This window comes from Myotis brandtii, unplaced genomic scaffold (genome assembly GCF_000412655.1).
Source record: "Myotis brandtii unplaced genomic scaffold, ASM41265v1 scaffold65, whole genome shotgun sequence".
NCBI classification, from domain to species: domain Eukaryota; kingdom Metazoa; phylum Chordata; class Mammalia; order Chiroptera; family Vespertilionidae; genus Myotis; species Myotis brandtii.
The window spans coordinates 529584-547100 of NW_005370516.1; the positions used below are offsets into that span (position 1 = coordinate 529584).

At 39.9% G+C, this 17517-nt stretch overlaps 1 protein-coding gene across 5 annotated transcripts in view; it reads left to right on the plus strand.

Moving 5' to 3' along the window:
- IGF1 (insulin-like growth factor 1 (somatomedin C)) overlaps window positions 1–17517 on the plus strand; it is a 71695-nt gene that overhangs the window by 38176 nt on the left and 16002 nt on the right. For 2 of the 5 annotated variants that reach the window (XM_005880710.2, XM_005880711.2), the window contains exons 3-4: window positions 13293–13474; window positions 14844–15255. In XM_005880710.2, the coding sequence (XP_005880772.1) occupies window positions 13293–13474; window positions 14844–15005 (344 nt within the window). In that variant the 3' untranslated portion in view covers window positions 15006–15255. Of the gene's footprint in view, window positions 1–13292; window positions 13475–14843; window positions 15256–17517 lie in introns of those variants that run through there. The other 3 variants (XM_005880713.2, XM_005880714.2, XM_005880712.2) reach the window with 2 other exon arrangements.

Sequence of the window (17517 nt, forward strand, 5' to 3'; positions counted from 1 at the left end):
AAGAAAACCCACAAGTACTTGGTGATTTTGAAATTTGGGAATCAGGGTCTCTTGTCATCAATTTCATTTCCCTTGGTTTTTCTTCTACTTGGCAAACCTTTGGATGCCAAGCCCAAGTTCTGGTTACACCCATGTTTCTTTCAGAGGAAACTGCACTAGTAATTGAAAACAGAGATTGGTTCTTTTATTCTCATTCATGGGATGCAGGTGAGATTCCTGTTTGTGTTCCACCTTGGCTGTCTCTTTTCTAGTCCTGGAGGAAAATCTGGATATAATTCTCGGCTTCGGGCCTTTGGTCTTCCCTTCTGGTCCTTCTGCAAAACTGTGAGCTTTCATCAAAAATATTAAATGTATTTACCTTCAGGAAAAGAAATAGGATTGTCTGGTAATATCCTTTGACTCAGTAACTCTACTCCTGGGATTTAATTCTTACAAATGATCTCAAAGAGGCAGAAAGTTATGTGCACAGAGACAATGCCATGTCAGTTAAAATCCTGATAAAACTGGACATAGCCTAAATGTCTAATAATGGGAAAGTGGTTAAAGAAATAAATGATGGCAGATCTACTCAATAAGATATTCTGTAGCTTTAAAATTGTAATTATGAAGATTATGTAGCAATATGAAAAATGCTTGCAATATACTGTTAAGTGAAAGAAACAATACTACATTAAATTTAGGCTAGGACTATAGCTATGTCAAAATGTGTGCATCTGGATGAGAACAAAAAAATTAGAAAAATGAAGATAATCTGATTTGTTGGGATGCCAAGATTATGGGTCAAGTGTCTACATTTCAATTTCTGATAAAGTTTTTATAACTTAGTGCAATTCAAGAAGATCAGAAACAAGCTGTTCTGGCTGCATGATGGAGCCACTTGTCCCTTCTGAAACTGCAAAGAGTCACAGTGTACTGGGTGAAAAGTGAGCATCCAATACCCAGTGTTGCCCTCAATGGCAGGATTACACAGACTTCTCTCTCTGGCAAAAAGCCATGCATGACATTCTTTCTGGCACTTTCTGGAGCATTTAGAAGAAAACTCTTGTCTACTGCACATGCTCAAACCCTGGGCTTTGTGGGCTGACTCAGATGACCTCACTCTTATCTTCAGGGATGTTAGCATTATGTACCTCTGAGAATCCCAGTAACAGTGTCAACTTCAGACTTTTCCTTACCTTGGAAGTTCCCCACTTTCAAGATGTCCCCAACTTAAGATGAACTGGCTCTGCAACTTACTAGATATATGGTTTGGGTTAAGTTATTAACCTTGCTAAACCTCAGTTTCCTCCTATGTAAGATGACTATAATAATAATGCCTACTCCATGTAGTTGTTGTAGGATGGAAAGGAGATAAGATATGAAAAGTAATATTTGCTATAATAGCTTAATAGAAAGTACTCAACAAAGGGAAGCTATTGGTAGTATATTATTGCAAGGCCCCCTGTTGTTCTAAATGTCAAATAAATAAGTTTAAATATAAAATGGACAGAAGAATGAAATGTCCCATTTCAATCTCAGAAGAAACTTGTGTTTAATGGAAAAGTTTCCAATCTCATTTGATTTTATCTTTGGGTCTTTCTGGCACTCTCTGGAGCACCTAGGATAAAACTCTGTCTTATAGTTTTATAGTTTCTTCTCTTTCATTAGCTCATCAGTATCCTCTAGATTTGTGTCTTCTCAAGTGTTCTTACTGCAAGGAGTGTCACCCTACTAAGTTAAAGTCCTGTTAGGGAGCTTAATTATGCTCAAACCAGGTAGTAAAGTCTGTATAGAAACTCTGATATTTGAAGAAATACATAATTTCAGATAGAAAGCTAGGAGAAAGAGACATTCTTGGCGAGGCCACAGATGACCAACCCAGACAGGGGGGAGAAGGCTGGGAAGGCAAAAGCCACAGACAAGGACAAGAGGAGAATTTTTGGCTGAAAGGAGAGTATTGAGACATCAACAGCCTGAAAAGATAAGTTCAGGGTGATTTATGGCCTGTTGAGTACCAGAAAAAAAAAAATGTGGCGAAAGAAGGCACAGATGTTCTGAAAAAATTTGAGGAATTTATGATAGTTCATAGTCTGACTATAGGAAATGCCTGCCGAGGGCAGATATCAGGGGATGGTGGGAGTACTGGTTGGATGAGAAGATACTAGAAGGCTAAGACTTCACAAGTGACCTTTACCAAAGTCTCATCTTGAACCAGAAGCAAAGGAAGAAGAAGAGGAGGAGGACTAGAAGTTGCTTAAAAAGAAAAAAATTCAATAAGTTAGCAAATCTTAGAAGTAGATTAAAATGTTGCTAAGCCAATGGTCCCCTTTTTCTAATTATTCTTTCCTTTACAAGTCATTGCCAATTATTCCAATGCACAGTTCAGGAATGAGGATGTGTGTAGCTCTCTCTACACTCTCTTATCATAACCTACTATACAGTCAAAATCTTCACTTCTCTCTGCCCATCCCTATTATATGGGAGCTGCTACAAGACCTTGACCGGTCATTTTTTCTCATCAACTTAGCAGTTTATATATGCAGTTTTTATACAAATTTGCATCTAATTGACATCATGGTAATTATGGAGACCATACCCATCTGAAGGCCCATGGATTTGATATTCTCCTTTCTCACAGGTGTGAGAGGCTTAGACTGGGGTTACAAGGAAGCAGGCACAGAAGGTCCTCGACTTACTATGGCTCAACTTAATGATTTCTCAAATTTATGATGGTAAACTGTACTTTGAATTATGAATTTTGGTCTTTTCCTGGGTTAGTGATATGCAGTAAGATTCTCTCTCATGATGCTGGACAGCAGAGCCAGCCACAGCTCCTAGCTAGCCACATAACTACAAGGGTAAACAATTGATACTCTTCAGTGTAGTATTAGATGCACTTTTGACTTAAGATATTTTCAACTTATGATCGATTTATAGAAATGTAACCCCATCATAAGTCAAGGAGCATCTGTACTTACTGGGAGTCTGAGAAGAGAGGAGGCTGCCCTGATAAAAGACTGTCCATTAGAAGAGAGCACTTCGCCCCTGAACTTGGGCCTTCACTTCCAGCTGGTTAGGACAGAGCTAATTATGCCTATATATTAGCATAAGCAGTCCCTCCATACAGACTTCCCAACACAGATCTGAGCCAAAGAGAACAGACAGGAGGCAAGTATTAAGGGAAATAAGATGTCCCACAAGTAGTATTCCTGGCCCAAAGGATCCTCTCAGCTCTATGACACATTAGGCCTTGCATTGCTTGTTCCTAATGAAGTTAACTCATTCTACAACCATGCATAGGTTTTGTGATAAATTGAAAATGACTGCTGGGGCAACTGTCCCCAGTTCTCAGAAAGGAAATTCACAGAAGTGAGTGATTGGCTAGAAGGCCAAGTGACCATTGCCTCAGAGTGGGGCTGCAGAGCAATGTGATCATTCACAGCGTGATTGAATAGTAAGAAAAAATTAGTTTGATTTTTTCAGCCAATATCACAAACTAAAAATATTTTTCTTTGTTGAATTTAGTAAAATAAATAAGAGAATCAGAGAATTTTATTGATTGATAAGAATATTTGCTGAAAAGCACTTAGTGAGGTTTGGAGATGTAAGCACTATATTGGTCCCAGATGAAATAGAGAACAGGATTTAACTTGGAGACAAGCTCCAACTTAACCAAAGCCTCTCTTTCTTCTTATTCATAGTCACCTCTTTAGTTCAGAAAAATAATACTTTTGGGGGTGGAGTGCAGGAGGGTAGCTAAAAGCTAACAGGCTCCGTGATTGCCAGGTTACTAAGAAGCCTCTTAAACAGACTTTGAGTTTCCTCTCATGTCCAAAGCACTTAAAGTCTCTTGGTCATGTTTAAGCAATAAAATATTAAGGGAAAAGTTATATCCTGAAATAATATAGTCTCTTTCTAAGTAAACCATTCAGCCTTAGTCTGCATACTTGCTTGATATTTTGATGAATAATACTAAAACTTGCTTGAGAACTCCTTGTACAGATTTTAAAATTTTGATAACCTTACCATTAGTTTATTTTACAAAAAAGGGGTAGCATTTGAAAAGCCATGTTTATAATGGTCATCTTCTAATTTTGTCCTCTGGGCAGGAGTTGGGTACTGATGGCAGAGATGATTACCTGCCTGGAAGCCCATTCACTTCATTGGAGATGAGATAACATGTAGTCATAGCTGGGATTTTCAAGAGAAAATATGCATCTGTCCCCCTGGGAGGAACTGAATGTTGCACAGAAGATTCATATACCATTGACAGGCACCAAGGAAAGCAGTGAAATAAAATGTTGGCCTCACTGAGCTCTAGGAAGTTCAACATTCTGGTCAACAATATTAATGCCCCTCCTAGAGTTTGTCACTTACTCATCTTTGAAGGTGCAGCTTTGGAAAGTGTGATGGTCAAAGGCCAGGCCCAGGGATTTCCAGAGTCTTCTCACACTCATTCTCATTTCCAAACACCCATGCAAGTGAGGGCCATCGCTTTTCCTTATTCCTCAAAGCCTTTAGGACCCTGATTTTCAAAATGTAGTTTGATTCTTTCTACTGTTTTAAGAGCTTCCTCCAATGAGAAGCTTCTTCTCCTCCTCCTAATTGCACGTGTATCCTGTCTTGAGCGGGTTTGTGCAATCCCCATAGATGGTCTTATCCCTTCCCCTTACTCCAGCTCACCTCCCATATTGGACATTTTCCCCCCACCAAATTCAACACTGATCCTCGATTTCTTTAAATTCAGCCCATGAATCTTGTTTCTATCTAAAATTAAACCCGACAAAGAGGAAACTCCTGGTTCTCTCATGGAACCTCTGTTCTCTATGTATCACCCTCATTTTAGGGAGAAACACTGAGATCTCGTATATACCTTATTGATTAAAAAGTGGGTAGCATAGCCCAACTGGTGTTGCTCAGTAGTTGATCATCAACCCATGAACCAAGAGGTCCCAGGTTCAATTTCTGGTTAGGGCACATGCCCAGATTTCAGGCTCAAACCCTGGTGGAGGGCATGCAGGAGGCAGCCAATCGACGTGTCTCTCTCATCGATGTTTCTATCTCTCTATCCCTCTCACTTCCTCTCTCTCTAAAATCAATAAAATATATTTAGTGGTATAATATAAAATAAAATATATAAAGTGGTATAAGTGGTATAATACATACATATATATAGTAGCATAACCATCCAGATAATCCTTGGAGTCGGATTGTTGGAAGAAGTGCTTGATCTTATTATCTAGTTCTAGTACTTTGGCTGTCTACGTGAGAAGACTGCATCTCAGAGAGTTAGGGTGACTTGTGAGTTCACATGAAGGATCTGGGGCAAGAATCCATTGTTGCTATCAATATACCATACTGCCTTCTTTTCATTCTCTCTCTGCATATTGCTCTGTTCTAGGTCCTCTAGAAACACTCCCCATGCCGACACACCGGCATGAAAGGGACATCACACACAACCCAGCTGGCACTGAAGTGCACCGCACGCAGTTATTTATATCATGCAATGCCTTACCCACCCTTTCTTCCCTCCCTCTGCCTTCTCTCAAAGTGTCCCTGACTCGGGCTGTTCTGCTCTGCCATAGTGCCAAGGACTGTTTCTGCCACTGTGGAAGCTGCCTTCCTACAGCTTCCCCCCACCCCCACCCCGACACAGACCCGGATGCCTCTCCTCAGGGGCCTCCACCTCCTGAATCTCTCCCTTCAGACACACCAGACTGCCCTGGCAGACGTTACCCCCTAACCTGCCATCCTGATCTTGTCACACCCACCCCTGGGAAAATCTCCAGATGTGCCCTAAGCAAAACACAGAGGCCCAAGTGAGGAGACTGACAGGGAACAGGGCCCCAGAGAACACAGGGCAGGTGCCAAGTTGCAAAGAAAAGAGAAATGATAGACTTTAGAGTGAAACTAAAAATAAAGAGAATGTGGTTTAATACCCCTTTGGCTGATTCATCTTTCTGTGGTACCAGAAAGAGGGGTGTTCCCCTCTATTCATGAGGGCCTTCTGTTTTGCCTACAAGGCATCTCTTCCCACATCTGAAAGAGTAAACTAACAATAACAGTGTAAGTAGAGCAGATAATGCTGGTGGCTTGGCTACAATATCCAGGTTGGAGCCAGACTCATCTTACAATTTCCGTCACAGTCTGAAAAAAAAAATGAGATAACCAAGGTCCACGTATGTGATTCCTCAACATCCTTTCTTATTCTTTCTCTTATGATATCTTTTTAACCCATTCTGGCGTGGGTCCAAGATGGAGTAGTGATTACGAGGGCCTGGTGACATTGTATACTTGGGAGCTGCTTATCCCCAAAGCATGGTTGGCAGGAGACAGAGCCTTAGTCCTTAGTCATTCCAGGGAGGAAACTAAACTCGAGTTCCTAGTCTACCATGAGCTGCCTAGTCACATAGCATGAGCTTTTGCCCAAGAGTTTATCTGTGAATAAAAAGAATGGTCAATGGTTACCAACAGCAGGAGACTGGAAGATACAGATGAAGGAAAGAAAAGAAAGAGGTGTGGCATGAAATGGAGAGAGGGCAGAGAAACACATAAGCTGGTTGAAAGTGATTGGGAAATCCCTCTGACCATGCATTTTGTCCATCCCATGGGTCATAGCATTTTTTTAAATAAACAAATGGATGCTAATCCTGGAAACCCAATTATTTTAGACAGTGGATTATTGGAAGAAATAAAAGGTAACAATAGGTCAAGAGAAGCCCATGTGACTTTGCTTTGTTTGCCTTGATTGGAGGATCCATTCCAATAAAGTGTCTATTTCAGATTAAACTATTCAGGGCAGTCTAAAGGGGGTGGGCAAAAGTTTTCCAGTTGTGAGTACATGAAACACAGAGATCATTCATTCTTGCATTATTAATTATTGATTATTCTATTATTTATTTTGTATTACAACTGCAAAACCACTTTTGCTCATCCCTATATATAACATAAAGCTTGGATATCCTTTCAAAAGAAGTTATTCATTCATTTCCATGGAGAACAGAACTCCTCTACCTAGAAAGGCCATCTTTTTCAACCAAATTTTGGAAAGGGTGTATTTTTTGGAATAAGAGAGGAAAAAGATACCTGCCCAGCTAGCTGTGTTAGCCAACTCAACTCCATAATAATAATAATAGCTACATTTATTTAGAGTTACTATATACCAGACATTGTGAAAAATAATTCAAATACATTCTCATATAATCTTCACAATAGCTTTGGGAGTTACTTTTATTATGTCTATTTTACATAAAAGGACCTGTGTTTTAGAAGATTTGGTGCCTTGTCCAAGGTGAACAGTGAACATGTGGCAGAATCCAAGTCTGTCTGACTCCCAAACCTGTGCTTTTAGTCACTCCACATATTGCCTCCTGCACTGGTATGACAGATGTCACAGGGAGGTCATACTCAAATCTTATAATATGTTCTAAATAATTGAAGACATATAACCAGAAAGTGGTAGCTAGCATATAGACCAGACCCAACTGAAACAATTCGAACATAACAATGATCTCTTGACACTTGATTATCTTTTACCTTCGATGTGGATAAACCAAACCATTCCCTTAGGAAAATATTTCTGCCCAGCAAAGTATTTCTCTTGCCAAAGTGTAATTTTTTGTTGGCTATGTCTATCTCCTCTAAGCTCTGGAAACAGACCTAAGCTAGTAAATTGTGCTGACTTGGCAAAACAATCATCCCCCAGGGCTTTATATCAGACTAAAGTAATATATACTGTTGCTTCCTACTCTGTCGGCCCATTTCTCCAAAGAGTCCTAAAACAGTCATGTTTCTCCTCTGAATCTCTAGTTCTATTGTTCCTAGGCCTTGTGCTGAAGCACCTGGCCTTGGAGACAGAGGCAGACTGAATAGCACTCTTTTCACACCTGCCCTTGGAGTTGGAGCTTCCAAAAGAAAGGAGGATTTGAAGAAAAGGGCAATGTCCTGGAGCTCTGCTTCGTTCCTTTTAGACCCAAAGATATACAAACATTGATTGATTGGGCAACAGGAAGACTTTGGTCTTTTGGGTTATGAGGATTTAGTAACTGCGAAACAGCTGCTGGGGGTGGTGGCAGATTGAACAGGGTCGTGATTCCTAGAAAAGATGTCCTTGTCCAGTTGAGTAGTGGGACCCGCAAACACTGGCAATTAAAAATTAACAAGGGCCAAAGTGAAATCGATGCCTACATTTGATAGATTTTCGAGAAAAGCTTATGGCATGCAGTTCATAGAAGAGAGAACATTTTCTGTGCTCACTTTTACAGATGCCAAAGGTCAGTCTTACTTGGAAAAATCTTTCTGCAGAAAAGCAGAAATGTACAGAGTTCTCTAGCACCGTATAAGGCAGGCATTAAGTATATACTTTAGAAAAACTTCTCCAAAACCAATTCTGATTTTACAGTGTTTGGCAATAGCTTTGATACTAATGGTAAGTCACCTGATTCTTGATATACATTTGAATATGTGTGTATACATACCCATGTTAATCTAAGTGCATAATGATGCAGCTAGTTATGGTAGCAAAAGCTTCTTTTCTTATCCTTACTAAGCACATGTTTTAACTCAAGTGTGATTTCCATAAAATTTTTAAAAGGTAAAGTATTGATTTATCAAAGGGCTTTAAGTAAAATGTAAATCCTATTTATTCAGAAAATAATAACCATTTAAGGTAGTATTACATTTTGGGTCTGGATAATAGTCATATCACAATTTTATTTCTATTAGGAATTCATGAAAGGAGTCCTGTTTTCCATAGAAAGCCACAAAATGTGTAAGAAATATTGAGAAGTGAGTCTTATTTTACCAGAAATGAAAATAGCAATTGAAATGCTAAGATGGAGACAATTTTAAAATTACTCACATTTTACCCAACTTTCCTACTACTATCCCATGCAAAATTATGTCTACTGAGCACATTTTTATTAGATAAGGTAGTCCATGGAGCAATGCTGAGCTAGAAACTAACAATACACAGTTATTCCAAGTTGTCATCATGTCTGGAAGTTATGGATAAATAGTTGGTGCAGGACACCTAACTTTCTGCCTTCTAAAGATTTTAACAGTAATATTTGGTTATGTAATCAAGCTCTGTTAATCAAAGTTAAATGCAAATTAGTTTTTTATAAAAATCCCATTGTGTTTTCTGTAAGAAACATAACTGTGAATTTTTTAGAAATAGCCCTTGAAATCCAACCTGAATTGTCTTACTTCTTTTTTCCTGCTTTCAAAATATGATCAAATTTAGAACCTCCTTTTGTTAGCAATTTCTAGAGAATAGTTTTATTCCTCAGAACCCAAAGATTAAGTATATATCTTCAGAACTGCATATTTACCTATTTGGAAAATGTTTCCATTTCCCTTATATAAATACTGATTCTTCAATTAGTGGCAAAATTAAAATAATTGAAGCGTTCTCAATAAACAAGTGGGGAAGTTTCTAACTGCCTTCCCAGAAACCTGGAAGAAATGCAACCACATGTAGAACCAGTAGAGGTAGCACCATTTTTACCAGTGATGAATGACTAGAGCTCTCTGCTCAAGAAGTGATGACCCCCAGGAACTGTCAGCATTACACCTTCTCTTTCAGGGATGGAGGGAAGTGAGGAGCTTGCAACCCAGACAAAATGTGAGACTCAGCTAATTGGTGTGGTTTTGATGATGCCACAATTCTGCCCCAAATCCTTGTAACTAGCAAGTTTGCCCTGAAGATTATTGAATTACTCCACTGATCATGCATTATTTAAAGGGAAATGCTATTATTATAGAAGCCATCTGTTTAACCATTGGAATTCTGTCTGTTGGCCAACTTTCAAGATACAGTAGTGCACTGTGACTACACAAGCGATAAGACAAGTCAAGGCCTACATTAAATGGCCAACTTTTATAAGTGCCTGTTCACTCTAATGACCAAGTGAGTGTATAGATACTTCATGATGCCAGTAGGACAGAACTCTGAGACTGTACCTAACTAAAAAAGGAATTATCCAAGTCACCTGTCTTTTGTTTTAGCATCAAGTGCAGGAGTGGGGAACCTTTTTTTCTGCCAAGGGCAGAAATATATGATGATATTTATAACATCATATGTGGGCCTTACAAAATTATCAACTTAAAAATGAGCCTACTATATTTGGTCAAGCATTAAATTTATTCACACCTAATGCCATGGCAGGGCTAGACCAAATGATTTTGAGGGCCTCATATGGCCCCCAGGCTAGACCTTCCCCACCCCTGAAGTAAAGAAAAATGTTTTGAGCATCTTGGGGAAGCTCAAATGATAAATGGAAAATAAATTTTCATCTTCTGAGTTAGAAAGTATTCTAACCTCTTTCCTGAAGACAACATAAATGGCTTCCAACCATATTGAACATTTGGCCCGGATGGGTTTTCTTCTGCATTTCTTTACTTGTTACAGATTCTTTGGAATAGAAAGAACCATAGCACCATGTACTGTGTTCAAAACAGGAATATTATCCTTGCATCTCTCACAGGTGTTCATACCACCTTTACTTAACTACTTCCAGCAATGGGAAATTCATTACTTTTAAAAGAAGTTTGTCCCATTTTTAAAACTTTTGAGTCCAAATTGTTAGAAAAATTTTCTCTTATATTAAGCCAATATTTGTTTCCCGTTCACCTACCAAGGTCTGATTCCACCCACTGGAGCAGAATTGCATAGTGCCTAATGGGAAGTTTTTAAAGGAAAGAATAAAACAATTCACTCTATCACATTTAAAAATTAGTCATAATGACCAGAGCTGCAATTTAGAGGTCATTAAAAATCCCTTTTTTTCCCCAAACTTGATACTGGAGCAAATTATGTTACTGCCTTTCTAGTAAGCCACACTGTATTGGGTTTCTAGTGTTAGCCCATAGCAATAAGTATCTTTATTTTGTTTCTGGAAAAAGAAGTAACGTGAGGCATTTGAAGATAAAGGGCAAAACTTGGACCCTCAACTGTGGCCTCTCAGTTGGCAAGAAATTATTTTTTATTAAATATCTTGATATAGAACCAGAAACCAAGCCTATAGGACACTTCAAAGGACTAATTAAACTTTAAAAGGCAATAGATAAATACTGTTATATTCATATATCGCCCAATGAAGTACAATCAGTCCATTGTAGACACTATGAATAGACAAAGAAAAACATCTTTCTAGGATTGTGGTAGGATAACTGATAGCTGCATTTATAGCCAAATCCAAGTCTTTATACCACTATTTCAACATTTTTAAAAATATGGACATAAGGTACTTTCTTTACAAAACATTTTTTAAAGAGTCCTAAATTTCTCTTTCCCTAAATTCTTGATCTGTGGACTAAAAGAGCACAGCTATTTTATAGACTGAGTCTTCTATACCAGCTGATCTTCCATGGCAAGTGGAAACCCTGCTGAGGCACCAGTGGGGGCCAGCTGCCTGGTTCCCCCAAACCCCTCAATCACAAGGAGCCCATAGGGTTTGCCTTCAGCTAAAGCAGCAAATCCCACCCAGAGAGACCACAAACTGAACCCTCACTGAGCTACTACCCTCTGCTGCCCTAAGAATGATAATACACCTGCCTTCTGTGAAGAAGCATCCCCAGGCTCCTGTGCTAAACACCGGGAAAACGATTTGTGTTCTCAGAGGATGCCACCAACAGTTGGCACTTTGGGCCACAAGGCTGCCAGACTAAGCTGGTGGTGGGCCATTACCCTGGGAGTTCAAAATATACATTGCGGATTCTGACTTTCAAAACTCCATCCTAAAGAACAGTGTCATTATTATGCAAATGTAGACTTTTTAAATGTAAAATATAGTGCTGTCTCCTGTGTCAGGAGTTAAGATCGGATATATGTCAGATTGATTAATTGGATTCTTCTAGATCAATGGTTTACACATTTTCCACCATGAAATCTGAATGTCAGTGGAGAAAACCAGCCCTCCCTCCCCACTCCCCCTCCTACCTCCCAAGGGAGTTAAGGGACAGGAGAGAAAGCTGAGACAGGGCCCCCCTGCCCTTGCCTGAGTCAGGGCACTCTTACTTCTGTCTGTTTTATATATTGGTGTATAAGCAAGATTCGTTTTAACAAGAGTTCTGCTACGACAAAAAGCTTACAAAGGATCCAGGTATATTTTAAGGTCCATGTAAGCTTGTTTTGCCCTTTCTTTTCATTCTAGAGCCAGGAAAAGTGTATTCAAATCAAAACAAAATGAAACCAGACCAAAACCTACTTGCCAAGTAAAGAGGTCTAATTGATTTGCAAATATCAAGAGAAATTTGACTCATCGTGTTCCCTATGGGCAATCCAGGTCACAGGAAAGGTGGACGTTTAGTTCATTCTGTCTTGGTCTAATAGTTATTCTATAAGAAGACAGAATTGATTGTTCTGGTCTCTCTGGGGTGATAGGAGAGAGAGCCCTATCACATCGGTATTGTCATCAGTTCCAAGTTCCAAGGTTTCTAGATGCAGTCAACAGTAACACTGCTTCTTCACAAACCATGTAAGTTCCTGGGAAGGGGTGCTCAGAGAAAGCAACCCAATATTTATTTAGAACCTACTATGTGTCTAGTGGTACTCTAAGTACTTTCCATATATTATCTCATGTAATCCTCAAACAACCCTCACAAGAAAGATATCATTAACCCCACTTTACAAATGAGTAAACTGAGGCTCAGGAAGCTTCAATGACTTGTCCAGAGTTGTGCAACAGGTCTTCCAGGCTATGTGAGGCACTTGGGCTTGGCAGAGAGAAGATCTGGGTTAAACTCTTGGTTCTACCATTTACTGAAGAATGACCTATAGCAAGTCCTTCCCAAGCCAGAGTTTCAGCCTCCACACCAGGAAAGTAGGAGTCTTTCCTAGATTTAAAATCTCACTGATGTTCATACAGTGGAAGCAACTAAGCAAAAGAGCAAATATTTGAGCCATCCTGCATATAAAAACGATGCAAATTTTCTAAAAAGGTAAAGGAAACTGAATGCATGGTCCTCTTTTATTAATAACCCTAGCAGCCTCTCAAGCCAATATATAAAGAAAGGGTAGGATTGGGCCATACAGTTTTTTGGCTGAAGGTTGCTGAGAACATCAGGAGAACTAACACAAAGTATGTTGTCAATGAGTGTAAACGAGTGTGATACAGGTTCCTGGAGACATACTAGAATCCAGAAGGATCTATAGGAACAGGAATTGTTGGAGAAGCTTCAAAGAGAGGTTCACATACAAATGTGTGGGATGACTAGGCATGGGGAGAGGAGAGTCTTCAGAGTCTAGGTGGAACCATGAATTTGGAATATTCCACTCTAAAGCCAGGCCACTCTGCATTTCATTTGTACAGACAAGCCCACAGGGTATGGCTCCAACAGTCGGAGGGCAATTCAGACAGGCATTGTGGACGAGTGCTGCTTCCGAAGCTGTGATCTGAGGAGACTGGAGATGTACTGCGCCCCGCTCAAGCCTGCCAAGTCAGCCCGCTCTGTCCGTGCCCAGCGCCACACTGACGTCCCCAAGGCTCAGAAGGTAAGCCAGCTGGAGTGGGATCCCACCATCCTCAAGAGATCTGTGTCTTATATGTGTGGGTGGGCCAAACAGTAATTTAGTCCCCAAGGTCTCCTGTCTTAGAGGTCAAAATAGCTCCATTCTCACGCTAGATGTCCATCCCTTTGGTCACTCCGCATTGCAAATTCTCTTTTGCACTGCTCTGGACAATCAGATAACCAGAAGGTGGTGAAGAATGGTAATAGCTACCTCATCAGGTCGCTCGGAGAATTAACTTACTGCACATACAGTGCTTTCCATGTGTCTGCACAACACAGCTGTTGGGCAAGTGTTAACATCTGTCATAATTGTAATTAAGAACAAAACCTGGAAACTTTCAGGTCCTGGTATTCTGCAAAGGTGTAAAAAAACACAACTCTAAAATGGGAACTATTTGAAATTCACATCCAGTGGCAAACATAGTTAAAGAAAAAGATTAAAAATAGAAATTTCTGTTTGGCTCAAAGAATACCTAGAAATTTCTAATGACCAAAATTTGCAGGTGTCTTTTTTAAAAGCTAGAATTTAAACAAACCTTAGAGGTACTATCTCTGCCATCAAGAGCATGTAAGTCATCTGATGCACGTTTGTCACCTGATAAACTTTTGTTGAATGAATGAATGAGTGAATGAGTAAACAAGTGAATATAAGTGATTAACATTTTAGTCATGAGGTAGAAAGAATGAGAACTAAAGAGAAGGTGAAGAATGAAGAAGAAAGAGAGGAAGGTTGAGTAAGGAAAGTGTTTCCATGGGGATTCTGTTGACAAAAGGAAAAATCAAACAAAACAAAAAAATACCACCTGTGGTTTTAATCTTTGGAGCCAAGACTAGCATAGTGCAGAATGCCCAAGACGAGAAACCAAGATGTTTACAATGACACCTTTGCTGCTTCCTGGTCGTAAACTGCAGCCGAGACTGGAGGAGGACCATGGGGGTTGAGCAAAGATGTGACTCCAGGGAGCTACCTTGAGGGGTGGAAAGAGACGGGGCACAACCTGGTGTCCAGAGAACATAGCAGCCAATGATCAGGGAGCAAGCACCACAGAAGTTACTTTTAGGTGAATGAGACTGGAAAGTTGTGCTGGGGATGGTGAAAGCAGGTTAATTCTCATTCTTCCCAGGTGACCCAGTTCCTCTCAATTTCTAGGTGGTTAGAGGGTGGGGGTCCAAGATGAGCCCCAAAGTTCTGGAATGTTGGGTCTGGTGACTGAGGTGTAGACCTGTCCAACACCAGTGCTGTCTCCCGCATCCCATGGTGCCCAGGCATTCTGGGCTAACTCTAAGGCTGTCTTCCGGGACACCAAGGGGACCACCTGTTCTCAATGCCATTATTTTTGTGATGTTTACAGTATCAGCCCCCAACTACCAACAAGAAAAAGAAGTCTCAGAGGAGAAGGAAAGGTGGGCCAAAGAAACACCCAGGAGGGAAACAGAAGGAGGGGACGGAAGCAAGTCAGCAGATGAAAGGAAAGAAGAAAGAGCAGAGGAGGGAGACTGGAGCTAGAAACTGAACACAGAAGCAAAAAAGAAAATGGAGGAGAAGAGCAGAGAGGGTCAAAGACGATGAGAGAGAAGCAGACAGCGATACAGAAAAGTGGGCAATGCTAGAGGAAATGAAGAACAGTAGCCTAGTGGAGCTAGCTAATACCCGTGATGGAAGGATTGAAGGAGTCTGTTATAGAATGTGGCTATTAAACATGGAGAAAATGGAAATGAAGCACGTAATCCCCAAGAAAGCCCAAAGAAAGGCAGTGGCAAGAATGAAAAAAGAACAAATATTATAAAAGAGTCAAATTTCCTGCTCCCAAAAAACAATTAAATAAAAAAATTAAGATTACAAAATCAAGGCTTTTGTATGCATTTAAAAATCGCTCATGTCAATATATGTCCAGAGTTAAATATTAGCCCCAAATTCTCCACAAGACTGAATTGTGTCATAGAAATTCCCAGATTTCCTTTCCTGCAATGAACTTGGAGGCTGCATGTCTTGGTTTGGGCCAAAGGGCATCCAATATTTGCCTAAAGGCCTGTGAGGCCTGTGAGGTAACCTATGAGAGAAGGTCATTGAAACTTTTTTTTTTCACTTTGGAATCAGACATAAAAGATGTATTAGTTTGATAGGGATGCCATAACAAATACCACAGACTAGGTAGCTTAAACAGCAGAAAGTTATTTTCATATACTTCTGGAGCCTAGAAGTCTAAGATCAAGATGTTGGCTGGGTTGGTTCCTTCTGAGAAATATTAGAGAAGAATCTGTTCCAGGACTTTCTCCATGGCTTGTAATTGCCCTTCTTCTCCCTGTGTCTTCACATCATCTTCCTTCTATGCATATCTTTGTGCCCAAATTTATCCCTCTTATAGGACAATGGTCATATTGGAATAGGACCCACCATAATGACCTCATTTTAATTTAATTACCTGTATGTTGACTCCCCATCTCCAAATACAGTCACATTTTGAGGTACTGGAGGTTGGGATTTCAACATGTAAATTTTGGGGTAAGTGACACAATCCAGCCCATAACAGGAGACTTCTGATATATGACTACTGCCTTCTGATTGCTAGAATACTCTCTGTTGCTCTGTTTCTCTCTCTTACTTTCTCTCCCAAACACACACATAGAATCCTAGATTTTTAGATCTGAAATCTTAGGCATTTCAGCTCCATGGAAATTCTAGGACCATGTTATGAGCTGCAAAAGGCCTCAGAAATCATTTGGTTCAATCACTTCATTTTAAAGATAAGAATACTGAGATCCAGAAATGGGTAAAGATGTGCTTGGGTTCTAAGATGCCCTCCTTCTGGCCAGCAGAGAATAGCACATAATCAATATGGACTAATAAGAATTCCAAAAGAAAAAGATGGGGTAGAAGTCTCCTACTAATTTCATATTTTCCCACCAGAAGGAAGGGAGTAAATGAGAGCAGGGTTGATGGATTTCCCTGAGGGAAAAGAAAAGCTCTGTAGAATCATAGAATGTAGGTCTTAGAGATCTTCTCCTCCACTTTCCTTGATTTAAACAGTATGGTTAGGGTCTTCACAGATAATAAAGCAAAAAGTCTCAATATCATCCAAATTGTTGATTATAAGAGTTGAGAGAAGTAAGTGTACAGCCAAGCAAATGATGACCCTTGGGAAAAGAAGATGACTAAACCAAGAACCAAGAAGCAAAGCATTTCATCAAGCACCCTACTTTGATGATGTCATGGTATAAAGAACCCTCCTTTCTGCCTGGTCCTTCCATGCCTTCTACTTCAGGGCCATTCTTCCTTCATGGTTCACTGAAAATCTAGGCTATATAATATATGAATATGCCCAAGGCTCAATCTAGGAGAAAACGATCCAATCAGAAGCATAGCAAAGCCACAGATGGAAGACAAGCCACTGCTGTGGTGGTTGCAAAGTGGATCCTGGGTTATTAGATCAATGAAAGCCAACTAGTACCTGAGCCCATATGGCCAGCCACTTTATCCAGGAGATGCCGAGTACTCTTGCTAAGACATCATGCTCTAGGACCAGCCTCAGACACAGGCCTACTGTGACTACCATCTGAGAGTAGCCAGCAAACACAGATGGCTCTTCAAGGGACCACAGTGAGCAGAAGAATTAACAGTTAATGTCCTATGAAAAGGTTCCTTAGAGAATTGTCTGTTCCTTCTTTCATTGATGAGTGAATAAATGTCAACTATAAATCAAGACTTTGGATAAAGTATAATTACACCCAATGATGAACTTCATCCAAAAAGAAGACAAGGACATCAAAAGAAAAAAAAAGCAATAGAACTTTCTAGCTAAAGAATGTTTAAATCCTAGATTATGGATTAAAACCCACTTCTTTTTGTAATGGGTTTTTATCAACTCTAAAGCAATTATCTTGAATGGCTAGATGTGACTTCAGAATAATATGAACTAAGTAAATAGGAAGAATCTACTATTGTCTTTCCATCTCCCCCTTTCTAGAATCAATACTAAGCACCTAGCGATACATGGTATATAATGTTGGGTAGATAGAAGGATGGAT